The 13,907-nt window shown below is 29.1% G+C and overlaps 1 protein-coding gene and 1 non-coding gene across 2 annotated transcripts in view; one reads left to right on the forward strand and one right to left on the reverse strand.

Moving 5' to 3' along the window:
• LOC111991764 (annexin-like protein RJ4) overlaps positions 1-2,613 on the reverse strand; it is a gene marked incomplete in the record, with an annotated part of 7,053 nt that extends 4,440 nt beyond the window's left edge. The window contains 1 exon segment of the mRNA XM_065782221.1: positions 2,444-2,613. Coding sequence (XP_065638293.1) covers positions 2,444-2,516 — 73 coding nt within the window.
• Positions 2,614-11,727: 9,114 nt separating this feature from the next.
• TRNAR-ACG (transfer RNA arginine (anticodon ACG)) lies at positions 11,728-11,800 on the forward strand. Its single transcript has one exon. It is a non-coding gene; the product is annotated as a tRNA-Arg (tRNA).
• Positions 11,801-13,907: the final 2,107 nt, after the last annotated feature.

The following is a 13,907-nucleotide window of genomic DNA, read 5'->3' on the forward strand; positions in this document are numbered from 1 at the left end:
CACAAGTTCGTGATCCAAGGCTACTCGTTGGCGAAAGGCATGGGAGTAGGGAAGCACATCGCGAGCGACAACTTCACCGTCAGAGGATATCAGTGGGCGATATATTTCTATCCCGACGGGAAAAACCCCGAGGACAATTCTGCCTATGTTTCGTTCTTCATCGCGCTCGCCAGCGAAGGCACCGACGTCCGAGCCTTGTTCGAATTAACCTTAGTTGATCAAAGCGGCAAAGGAAAACACAAAGTCCATAGCCATTTCGATCGCGCACTCGAAAGCGGTCCATACACTCTCAATTAATCTGGGTTTGAATTTTTTTTTTTCTTTGGACTGAATCTGGGTTTGTTGTTTTTTCCTCCAATTTGTTCTTATAGAAGTTCTTAAGAAATAAAAAGCCCTAACTTTTTGATCTTTGTTATGTTTGTTTTTCTTTAAAAATGTGTTTTTCTAACTGCAAACGGAGGGGTGGGTAACAGATCCCTAACAGAAGGTACCTCAGGTGGGCAAAGTGATAAGTTTTGAACCATGGATAGGCAAAGTGAAAACGGGCCTTACCACAGGTGGGTTTACTGTAATTATCCATTTCTTCTATTATAAACTCAACTAACTTAGGTATCATAGTCATTAGGGCACTTATTAATATGACTCAAATATTAAAAACTGTCAAAAAAAATTAATTACATTTTTTTTTCATAAAAAGTTTCTAAAATTATTTGTTAAATCAATGCGTTTAGGATATCAATTAATTTTTTTAGTTAATAATATGATTCATTTACATCTTATAACACAAAAAGATAGAAACAAGACCCGAGTACGTCCAATGAGAATAAGAGAGATGCTTGTCGCATTTATAAGAGGCACGAATTCAATTGCACATGCGTACCACGAGATTGGCCCCATTAATTGTGAATAAATGTGTGCCATTGATGGACTTAATTAGGATTGTCGAAGTAGTTAGGCACTCAGTTAATACAACATTTAATAAGTCATCAATCTCTCTTTAGTCTTTAGTTGGAGTAGTTGAGATGTTTTTTAATGGGACTGCTAAAAATTAATACTAGTTCTTGCGAAACGTTTGTGGCAAAGTTGTTTGGGGATGTTTTGAAGATTCTAACGGAGTAGTTAATATAGTAAATAAAGTTATCATTCAACCTAAACGCTTTAGCTAAAAATTTTGGGCTAATTATACGAAAGTTTTGATGCTACTTTTATGAGAAATGAAAAAAGTTGTCAAAATATTTTTTCTTTTTCTTTTTCTTTTTCTATGAAAACTTTTTTTAAATGAATTGTTAACCATTACCCTAAAAACATCTGTTAGCATTTCTCATTATATTATATTAATCACTCACTCTTGTTTAATATAGAACTTTACTCATGCATGTGTACCCAACAATTTTCTCTCATGTATGAGTCATTGCCTCTTTGTGATCCATGAAAAACTCCTACTAGCTTTCGCTTATTCTAAATAATTTATTTTGGATCAATTATTAAAATCTAATATACCTTATTACATATTATGTGACATTAAGATCTAATCCTTCATATTTTTTTTTTTAAATCTTAATAGATTAAGGAAAAAATAATGATTATAATATAAAAGATAAAAATGTTGATGTTTAATAATAAATAGTAAAACATGAAATTCAAAATATCGATCTACTTCTTTGTTGATTCCGTTTAGAAAAAATAATTAACTCAATCAAATATATGGTTGATTTTGTTTAGAAAATCCAAGTTTTTAGAGGACTATCATTTGATTCATTATCTTATAAATAAAGTAATAAAAAATTTCAAACTATCATCTTTAATATAAACTCTAATAAAAGAGAGATATTGATTTTTTAAATAAAGTATAAATAGTAAGCGAAAATTTTTAATTATTAAATTTTCAAAGAAAACTGCATTTTAGTATATTTTAAAATGGTATGAAAGACTAATAATTTATGATTCCATCCTAACAAGTTAACATACAAAAAAAAAAGTCATATTAGAACAACAAAAATCATAAATTAATGAAAAGTGCAGCCTTTAGATGTTTTTATTTGCAAAGAAAATTGAGACTAATGTTTTATTTGCAAAGAAAATTGAGACTAACATTCATATATTAACACTTACAAAAAAAGAAAAAAAAGAAAAAACATATGCATTTATTCTTCAAGAAGCTTGTGGCTCAGTAATATTTTGTTCTCGCGCTTCTCGTTCTATTTGTATATTCCATTAAATTACTTTAAAAATTATGTAAAATTAAAAAGAAGAACAATTAGTACTCCCAAACACCAAATAGGAAATTAAATAAGTTACTAATAATCAAATCAATGAAAAGTGCTCATATTAGAACAACAAAAATCATATAAATTAATGAAAAGTGCTACCTTCAGATCAATTTATTTGCATAGAAAAAACTTACTAATAATCAAATCAATATTCAAAGAACAAACAATTTAACCTTTACAAGCCTTTTGGAGATTTTCTGCGTCTTCATGGATGGAAACATTTTCAGGAACAATGATGGTAGCCATTGTTTAGCTCTTCAATCTTTCACTAGAGATAATTTTAATTTCTCTAGAATGACACTCCTATTTATAATGCTAAGAAATGTACTTTTATTAAGGCCTTGTTTAACTTAAGAATTAAGGATCATTAATGACATTTTAAAACTTGTTTACCCATTAATATGCAATAGTTGGCTTAGATTCTCATACAATCACTGTGTCATGTGTTGGCATTCTCTGATAGGTACTTCTAGTACACATTTATTCCACTTCTGTTTTTGCATCATTTCATGGATGACAAATACACAAACATTCATTCACATAAAAGGACATGGGTTAAATCATAAATGAGACACTTTGAAATTTGAGCCATTTATTTGTCTACCGAATTAAGCAAAAATGGACAACTCACAATGACAAATCAAATGAACAAACCATTTCTTTTTTCTTTTTTTGAGAAAGAATGAACAACCATTTCAAGTCACTCCATACGTAAATAATGATGATTAAGACTTAGTTGGTCCACAATTTTGACTTTACTACTATCAATTAAATTAAGATGCAGTGAAATAATTAATTTGTTTGACAATGCCCTTTGTAAGAATTAAGAAGCTCTTCAAGAAAAAAAAATAACTAAGAAGGATTTTTTAAATCATTTTTGGTAGTCCCACATTTTTTTTTCCCATTATTCCAAGTCCATTTCCTAAAATTTCATAATATTCTATAAAAATTAAGTTAATCATTTAAACTAAATAAAAGGCACATGAAGGCCGATTTTCTATTTTGGAGTAACATATATTTAGAGACGGCAAGAAAATTTCAATTCAGAAACAAAAGATAAGCTCAAATCAAAGTAATATTAAAAGCATACTACTTAACCTTACACTTTGTTTTTGGCCATAACTTAACATCTTCTCAAAATAAAACTTAACATGTCTTGAACCAAGTTCAATAAACTTTTCTCATAAAAAAAAGTTCAATCAACCAAAAAAGATAGTAGTACATAGCTAGGTCTGCTTTGGTTAACTTTGATTCATTGTAAAATCAACGTGTTCGGTCTTAGCTTAATTTGATTAATCTAAAATTAATGTGTTAGGTCTTAGATTTGATTCAAGCATAATTAATGTGTTAGGTCTTAGCAATTTATGGATTAGGTGCTTTTGATAGTTCGTACTACCTTAGTTCAATCATTGAATACCACTGGTAATAATCTTGTAACATATTACTAAATGAAAAACATGGTTCAAAGTGTAACTTAATTGGCGTCTTCTCATGCACAAAAACTAAATAAATTTTGCTAGAAATTTTTTATTTGTTCCCTAAGCATTCTATGCAATTTCCCCCTCTTAATTTGTGTATAATTAATTAGTTGGATAACAAAATTTTTGAAGAATTAAGTAAATTGGTATGAAGTACTAAAACATTCAAATAATCAACTTATTTATTTCTCAAACTTCCTAATTCTTTTATTGCCATTCCAAAATTAGCCAACTTCTTCCATGCAATGACATACAATAAATTAGCTTGGATATGAACTTGGGACAATGACACCCAGCTTCTTTTTCATGTTTTTTACTCAGTAATTTGAGATGGTAAAAAAGAGGATAAGATTCATTGGCGAACTCTCAAACTCACCCAATATATATTGTTTTTAAAAACAAATAATTTGAGAAGAGACAGAGAAAAAAAGAAAGAAAAGAAAAAGATGAGATCTATATATAAGTGAACTTTCAAACTCACCCAAACACCCAGCCAGCTTCTTTTGCAACTTTACTACTTAGCCTACTTAATCATGCTATTTAAAATATATTTTTGTTTCTAGGTTGTTCAACGACAGTCTACTTTTAAGCATGGTTTTTAAAATATACAGATGGCTCTTGGTTGTTCAACTAAAGTTCGAGATTCTTCTTCATCTTTCTTCATATGTAATTTTTTGTCTTTCTATGGATCAATCTAAATTCTTTCCCCCAAAAAAAAAAAAAAAAAAAAAAAACACACACACACACATATATATGGTGTATAAAAATAGTGTTAATAGTAAGCCCATTTGACAACTATATCACTCTAGCTACAATTTATCATCTTAATAAATTGAAGAATATTTTGTGAAAAAATTAAGACTAACATGGTTCAATTCAAAAGTGTTACAATTTATAAAGTTGAGTCCATGCTATATGTACCTATAAAAAAAATGTCAATGAATGTCCTAAGAGCATTGGTTTAGAAACTATTTTTAGAAATATTTTATAGGAAAATGATAAAATAATAAATTTTTTTAACAACTATATATATTTCCCATGAAAGTGATGGCGAACCTTTTCTAATATAGTTTATTAATAATTTTCCTATAGACACCCATTAACATGACCCTACATATAATAACACAGCGGTCCATTGATTATTTGTTGTCATAATTATGACTAATAAACAGGCGCTGATCGGATGGTAAGAAAATCTAACTACAAAATCATTATCAGACTATAGAAAAATTATTCTTTTTGATAAAAAAAAATAAAAAGGCAGGAGAAAGAGAGAGTTCAAAACTTTAAATCAAAGCGAGACACAGTGAAAAACACATACATACCAGGAAGATAAAACAAATGTAGGTATTATCCAGAACAGAGACAGGTGATCTCCACTAATCTTTATATATAATTTTTCTTTAATCATATAAAGGGAGGTATGAGTAAGTGAGGTTCTCTAAATATGTCAGCATGTCTAGTGTAATTTAAATCTAGTGATGCAAAAAGTTGGCTCATTAGTAGTCTCACCTTTTGGATGTGAGAAAAAAAAGAGGTGTGGAAATTTTTAAATAATTCCATTTCATGATCTATTTGATTTATTTATATTATACTTGGATTACAATAGTATTACAAAACTATGGTAGTTCATGACATTATACAAAATTGTATTTACTTTGTAGTGTATTAATTTTTATCCCCTTGAAAACGTAAGGATGGAAGTTTGAAAACAACTTGATTTTGGAAGAAATTTTTTTTTGATGGAATAAAACACGACTTAGATACTTTGAGAAAGGACAACGAGAATGGAGAAAAGAAAAATATTTCTTAATTTTAGAACTCTAGCTCGATCTATTACCATGTAAAAATATAAGAAAATCTTGAGCAACTACATCTTTTTTTCTTTTCTTTTTTTGGTGCTATAAGATAAAAATTTTATTCTAACCTAATCTAAGTGTGTACATATGTGTGATACTCCCTCTTAAAAACTTGAACTTTAGTCCTTGCCCCTCACACCCCACAAACACTTATGCTTATAGATATATTATTATTTAGTAATGTAATGGTCAACAAAGTTAATACTTTAATGGCAAATATTACCAAATAAATCTGGTAATATATGATATTATATAAGACGGCCATGACTCTAGTTGTTTCCAGTGTAGTCTATAAATATATATATATATATATAATAAAAGTCTGTTTGAAAATAGCTTATTTAGGTGAAATTAAAATTTTTTTGCTAAAAGTATTAAAAAAATTGAAAAATAAGCTAAATAGTACATTAGGACTCATAAATAGTATCAAAAAATGTAATGAAACATACAAATAATAGTAAAAATAAGTTAAAATTGGAAATAAGCTGAAAATTTCAGCCCATCCCAAACAATCCTTAAATAGCAAAAAAATGTAACAATACTTATAAGGTAACAGATCCACAAAATTTTTCATAGTATTTTATATTTTTCTCTTATGAATCATTATCTTTTTAAGCTAGAGAGTGATAAACTATACAAGGGTTTAGAAAAGACACGAGAGAAGTGACAAGCACAGATCACAGATGTCTTCATTTTAGCTAGAACAAGGAACTAGTCATGATCTCATCTGTTAAGCAAATATCACCGGCCCTCCATTGATTAAAGAACTGAGTAGTCTTCCTTTTTTAATGTAGTCAACATCAAACAAGAAGGCATTTTCTATTGCATATGCTGGCGCTTTCAAGAGCTATAGCGGTGTTTTTAAAGCATCTAGACCGGTCTTTTTGTATTGCATGTATTCTTTTACACAAAATGAGTTTAACAAGATTGTGTCTTTATGTTATAATTTATTTTCCCTTCTCTTGTGTGTGTTTCTTAAAAAAAAAAAAAATATATATATATATATATATAAAGATTATGATCACAATAAATAAAGTTAAGAAGAAGAAAATAACTGCTTAAACCAATTTTAAGTTGAAGGCACACTTACAGTCAGGAAGTGAAATGAAATTGCATGCAAATGTATGTGAGTATATTTACATGTATTGATTTAAATGATCTATACAAACTAATATACATGCAAAAATATGTGTATGCATGTGTTTAAAGATTACCTTTGCAGGCTTTTTTGAGAGCTTCAGCATCTTCAACAGGAGAAAAGTGTTCAGGAGCAATGAGGGTAGCCATTGTTGAGCAGTTTGAGAATTGTTTTTTTTTCTCTCTAGGGAAATGATAAAAATGTGAAGGAGACATGACCATGAGCCTCCTATTTATAATAATATACTATGCCTTAAACATTAAAATTAACGCCACCTCACGATGATCATGTTTGGACATTACATGTGGAGAGAATAGACGTTGGTTCTATTAATATATATATATATATATAAAGGAAAAAAGAAAAAAAAAAAAGAATTGTGGAGAGAATAGACGTTGGTTCTATTAATATATATATATATATATAAAGGAAAAAAGAAAAAAAAAAAAGAATAGACATTGGTTCGACAATCCTTTATTCCCCCAATAATTAATTAAAAGAAAAATAGGAACTCAAACCACACTTTCTTCCTTTACAACAAAGTGAAGGATAGTTCATGATAGGTTCAAAATTCATTGTGTGCAGTCTGGGTTTATAAAACGAATCATGTTACCTGCAAATGACTTGAATTTGTCTCGTTAAAATACTCGTTCAATCACATTCGTTAATTTAATAAACTAGCTAAGCTTTAGCTCAAGTTTAAAGCTAGATTACAAGTCTAAACAACCCCAAGCTCAGCTCTATATATTAATGAAAACTATAAATAATACTTACCCTTTAAAAAAAATTCATAAAAGTGCAGTTTTATATCATGATTTATAAAATTAAACTATTAGTATAAATGAATAAATTAGAAAGAGTTTACAACATAGTTTGGTAGTTAATATGTCTAAAAAACTAAAAAGTTTAGGGTTTTTTAAATAAGGTTTATATTATTAAGTTAGTTTACCAAACTAAGTCAATGAAAGTTGTAATCAAACTAATTCAAGAAATCATCAAATTAAGTTTAACATAAAATTTTGAAAAAATGGATCTTGATTCAAACTTGATGATAAAATAAATAATCCAAACTTCAACATCTTAATGCTCAAGCTGGCTTGATTTGTTTACCGCTTTATAACGACAAACATGCAATCGTAAAAAATAAAAATAAAATGTTGTACTTTGATTTTCATAGACAATCGTTTTTGGCATGGCCTTATAGTACAATATATGGAATCTCTTGCTAGTTGCTGCTATATATTTCGGTACTACCGAAGCTTAATTTTTATTTCTTCTTTCCCACTAGAGTTTTTTTCAGTGGTGCGAGTAAATAGTAACTAATAGTGCTACGAGAGAAAATTTAAAAACAGTTTCTTTTTTGATAAGAAAAACAGTTTGTTTTTTTTTTTTGAGCAACATAAAATAACAGTTTGTCTTAAGAAAAACAGTTTGTTAGGTGTTATACATTTAGTTTTTCTAATTAGATTTTAACACATAACTGTATTGACTAATAAAATACAAAAAAGTTTAGTTAATGGGTGTTCTTAAGACATTTGCTAATGAACAATTTTAAAAAAGTTTTAAGACAATTTTAATAAGAAAAATAAAATATGTTAAAAAATTTAGTTATATTTCATATTCCCACAAAAATTTTTAAAAATATTTCTTAAACTAATATCTTTAAAATATTTGTTAAATTTTTTAAAATAACAAATAATGTTATCATTTTTAGGAATAATTGTTAATTTTAATGCAATTATATATTAAATTTCAATTCAATAGCATAATGTACTACACCTAAAAAAAAAAAAACTATAACTAAAGTGTATCTTAAAAATAAAAATAAAAAACCACTACAACCACTAATATATTTCTCCTATTTTCTATCTACCTTTTAGCTTTAAAGTTTTAAACGTAGTGATAGTGGCAATTTCCAACGTATCGACATGGTACGAGGAAGGTTGGTATTATTCTATCACCTCTTTTATTTAATTATTTTACAATGCTCAAAGCCCAACACAATCTATGTGTTCACACTAGGGATAAAGGAAACTAAATCATTTTTTTCTGATAAGCAAAGGAAAATAAATTATTATATAAACCCCACCAAACTTTTTATTATTATCTTTATCTTCGTGGCTACGTTAAAGATTGTACTCTCTTATTTTATGTTGCTCAAAACCCAATATGATCTATGAGTTCACACCATGAGATGGGGGAAAAGAATTTATTATATAAGCTAGTCGTATGACATTATCATCATCATAGACAAAAAATATTACCTTTTGTTTTTCAAATGAACCGGTAAATTTTTATTCAAAAGCAAAACTAATTATAAAGAGAACAAATCAGCTTTCAATCTGATTACAGATACAATACAGAGAGGATCATTGCCCAAATCAAAAGAACCATATACATTGTTGAATAAAGGCCATTTCGCGAATGTGTGAGCTCAGATATTTGCTCTTCTAGAAACCCAATTAAAAAAATTACCTTCAACCTCATAAATATGTGAAATATGATAGCAGAAAACCATAATTTGAAACTGTGCATAACAGTTTCACATATCTCCACCTCACATAATGATGCCCCATATATCACCTAGTAGTTCAGGTGTCTTGGCCCTAGAGTAAAATATAGGAGCAGGACTATTAATTACATATGTAGTCACATTTTATCATTTCCTATATATATATATATATATGTGTGTGTGTGTACATACTACTATATAGTACTATACTATATACTTGTCACACAATAATCTAGTCACACTGGTCCTTGTTGTGACAGCAAGATTAGCTAATTACATATATTTACGTCTATCAAAGCATTGTGTTTTACACCACCAGTGAGGAGAGTTTAATGAGCTAAGGTTGCTGTCTATAAGCATTTAAATTATATATATATTATATAAGAAATAACCCATAGTTTTTAGAGGATTGGCAGTTGACACGTGTAATGGGATACGATTTTTTCAGTACCTTTGTTTTCTTAAGGTTCTTGATAAAATTGACACGATTAATGATGATACAATTTATATATGAGAAAAGTTAATGGGTTTGGCACAAGCAATATTAATGTCAGACAAATTTTTTTCCCACATCTTTTTTCACAATTTATTAAATAATTATATTTTCTTTTTACAACAGATGAGGGGATTTAAAAATTTTTCCATTTGGGCAACTATAAGATTATGTTATGGTGATAAGTTGTGATTAAAATAATATCATTATTACATAAATTTACTATATATGCCGCTTTTATCTCTATATATTAAGAGAATTTGGAAAGTTAGTTATCATTTTTTCGAATTATTAAAATACCTCAATTTAATTAGATGGTTTTGCTCCTAAAAAATTAAAAAATAGGATAGAACTGTAATTCAACAAAATTTAAAAACAAAAAAACTATATCAAAATTGCAATTTTTTTAATAAAAAAATTGCAGTTTTTTTTTTTATTTATAAAAACTCCCTCTAAAAAAAAAAATTTGCTGCAATTTCCTCTCAATACATTCCTAACAGCCTAGTCATAATTATGTCAATAGTTTAAAAAAATTATTAAAAAATTAATATTATTAAACTTGTTAGGATTGACACGTACCCCTATGACTAGGGCAGGTGTCTCAAAATGTCCCAAAGGTCACATATGGCAGCTACGTCCCACTCTTTCAAAGGTTGTATAGGGTTTTCATAGCATAACAAATGTCTAATGCTGAGTCATCGCTACATCATATATATGTTATAAAATAAGTAACAAAAATACTGACCTCTCTGGCCTCTTATGCTCACCACAAAAAGGACAAGGAGACATTAGTACTATATAGGTTTGGTTGGAAATCAATAACAAGGAAACTTTCTTATATATTAAGCTTTCGTACTTACCTATGGAGTGGTTAACACCTAAAAATGGCTCTTTAAATATCATCACTTGGAAATTGATTTCCCAAGGTTCAATATATTCGTGCTTTTTTTTTTTTTTGAATAAAAAATTTTTATATGAACATGAACAAAAGAAGGAAGAGCTTAGAACCATTTTTCTGCACAGCCTGAGTAGCTAAGAGAGGAACATTAGTGATGAAAAATGGTCCTACTCAATTAATAAAAGCAGCCCATTGGGCTAAAAAATGGGCTGAAACATTGCCCTCTCTATATATAAAAGAAAAAAAAAAGCATCAAAACACTTTACAAAATTCAAAATATTAGTAATCTCCTTTGCAATACTCTAGTGAGAAAAACCTTTTACATATAGAAGAAGAACCTCATCGCTCTCCCTTTCTATAATGGTATAATCCACTGATCCTCCCAAAATTAAAGAGGAGAGATAAAGCTACTATAATCAATGTTTCATGCTTCAACCTAAAATAAATTAAACCTTTCCTAGAGAATCTCTTCCTTTCTTGTATTTCAAGTTCAAACATAAACCCAGCTAAAAAACGAAGTTCAAAAATAAAGTTCAAATATCATATGCCTTCACTAATTAAACTAATATTACCACTTTTTTTTTTTTTTTTGAGAAAGCTAATATTGCCACATGGTAGTATCTAAAGGTGAACAGAAAATTAGTTCATAGTATACTTAAAAATATCCTTTTGTCTCACTAAAAGTGAGGTTGGAGGGTTCCATGTGAATTAAAAAAAAAGGGGAATTTTTTTCTCATTTTTTATTTTTTAGTTGTAGAAAGAATGGACACGTATGCTAGTTTGATGTAATCAAAGGAGAACCATTGTATTTGATTTTTTGCTGAGTGGTTTTGTTTGTTTGTAACCAATAAATTAATATTGGTAGGTCAAAGGTTGGTATAGTATGAATATGAATTTCATGACTCATTCACTTAGCAACTAAACATATCATTACAAATTCACAAAACCCCTTTTAATCTTAAAAGGTCTTTTTGAAGGCCCTCGAGAATGTTATAATTTGTAAACGTATTAACATCCATACTATGAAAATAACTAGACATTACATTATATATATTATTACAAAATTTGGTACCAACGAAGACTCCATGGCCCAATGGATAAGGCGCTGGTCTACGGAACCAGAGATTCTGGGTTCGATCCCCAGTGGAGTCGTTTTTCTTCGCCTTTTTTATCTCATTTTTCTGCGTTTCTTTTTTGACGTTTTCTTCTTCTTTGCGAATCCAAAGACTTAAGAGGCCCATAAAGTGAGCTGAGAGGCCCAAAAGAAAAACCATTTTACATATATAACTTGTCACTCCAAACCCATTTTAAGGCACAACAAAATTACACAAACAATTTACCCATTCATTGAACTATTTTTTTTTTCCTTCAAAAACAAATTTATCTAATCCTCAAGGGTAAAAAGAAAAGGTGCTAGAAAGACAGTTGTAAGGTTTGATCCACTGGTCATAATTTGACCAATTTCTTCAAGTGCTTTTAAGTTTTAACCCCTTTTTATGTTTAGATTGTTGGATGAGATTAGTGATGTAATGATTTTCTGTGAAATGCTATGATGGTGTTAGCCTAGAGGTCATGTTCTTTCTTTATAAATAAAAATAAAAATTGCAGGACATATCCTCATAATTTTTTAGTAATTAAGCATGAATGGATAATCAAATACAGTGTCATTGCCTGTCTTAAAAAATAAATTAAAAAAAAAAAAAAAAAAAAAACTGTGTTGTTTACCTATGTAAAAAAAAAAAAAAAAAATCATACTGTTAACTATTAAGTACAACCTAAGACATTATTTACATTAAACATCAATAATTTTAATCATATTGACACTTGGATTCATGTTAGTAGTATTTTCTTCTCAAAAAAAAAAAAAAATAGTAGTATTTTTTAGCGCCAAACTTAATTAATTATTTGAAGAATCATTAACTAGGGATGTGCAGACCATAAAATGTTCATATACAGACCAGGTTGAATTCCATTTTTCAATTTTCACTTTCTTGGATTCCTTTCAACCTAAGATACTTTCAGAGTTCTTTGATAGCCTTTTTTTTTTTTTTTTTTTTTTTTTTTTTTTTTTTTTTTTTATGTATGTAGTCTTCTATCCCACACACATCATATAATTACAAGAAGAAATTTGTTTGGAATGGCCCTAATATGTTACTTAGAGATTTTTTTTTTGTTAGAAAAAAAAAACGTTAAAAATGTGCAATCAGTGTGATTTTTTTTATCAGAGCATGACCATAGTGATACTCTTAGAGCAATTGCATCAGTCTTGCTAAAATACAAGAAGTAACAGAATTTACACAATATGGCATGAAAAGCACCTGCATCAATTTTGTTTATAATTGTGCAAATATACAAAGGGGCTATAGTAATAGTGTAAATATATATGATTACTGTAACTTTGTATCAATTTATTTATTAATTTCCTTTTCTTCTCTCTCTTCTTGCCATAATCATATCTCTTGCTCTCTTTCTTCTTCTCTCTTTCTTTGCATACAAGATACCATCTCTTCTCCTTTATAATTTTTTTTTTTCTCTCTTCACATAAGATTCCTCTTCTTCTTTAATTTTTTTTCCTCAATTTGATTTTTTCCCTTCTTTGTTTCTTCATCTTCTCCTTCATTCCAAACCACAACCCTAAACCAAACACAAAACCCACCGCTTGACCAAACCTCTTTTACCACTTGATAGCCAAAAAAAGCCAAACAAATGGGTCACTTAGTCAATCGATGGTGGGTTGATGGAGGTTGGTTGCTTGATGAAGGGTGAGTTGACGATGGGTGGGATGATGGTAGGTTGATGATGGGTGTGGGGTTGAGCCATTAGTGGTGGCTTGGGTGGGCTAATGTTGGCTAGATACTTGATAATGGTGGGTTGATGGCAGGTTGATGATAGTGGCTGATTCGTTAATAGGGTTGGTTCGTAGATGGTGGGTTGATGATGGTGGCTAATCTGTTAATGAGTTTGATCCATTGATGGTGGCTGGGTGGATTGATGGTGGTTTTGTGTTGTTTCGTTGATGGTGGCTGGCTGTTGGTGATTTTGGGCTGTGTTGGGTGGCTTGGGTCTCTAAGAGAGAGAGGAAGAGGGAGGGAGTGAGAGGGTTCTAGAGAAAAGGAGAGTGTGGGAAGGAAATAATAATAACAATATAAAAAAACGCAATAAAATGAATATTTTATTGAAACAAATTGTTTAGAATAAATAAACAGATGTGAGTGTTTTGTAAAAGTGTTTTGTAAGTTCTTTTTGTAAAATGGATAGA

The sequence above is a fragment of the Quercus suber genome, unplaced genomic scaffold, assembly GCF_002906115.3.
Source record: "Quercus suber isolate HL8 unplaced genomic scaffold, Cork oak 2.0 scaffold_294, whole genome shotgun sequence".
Lineage (NCBI taxonomy): Eukaryota > Viridiplantae > Streptophyta > Magnoliopsida > Fagales > Fagaceae > Quercus > Quercus suber.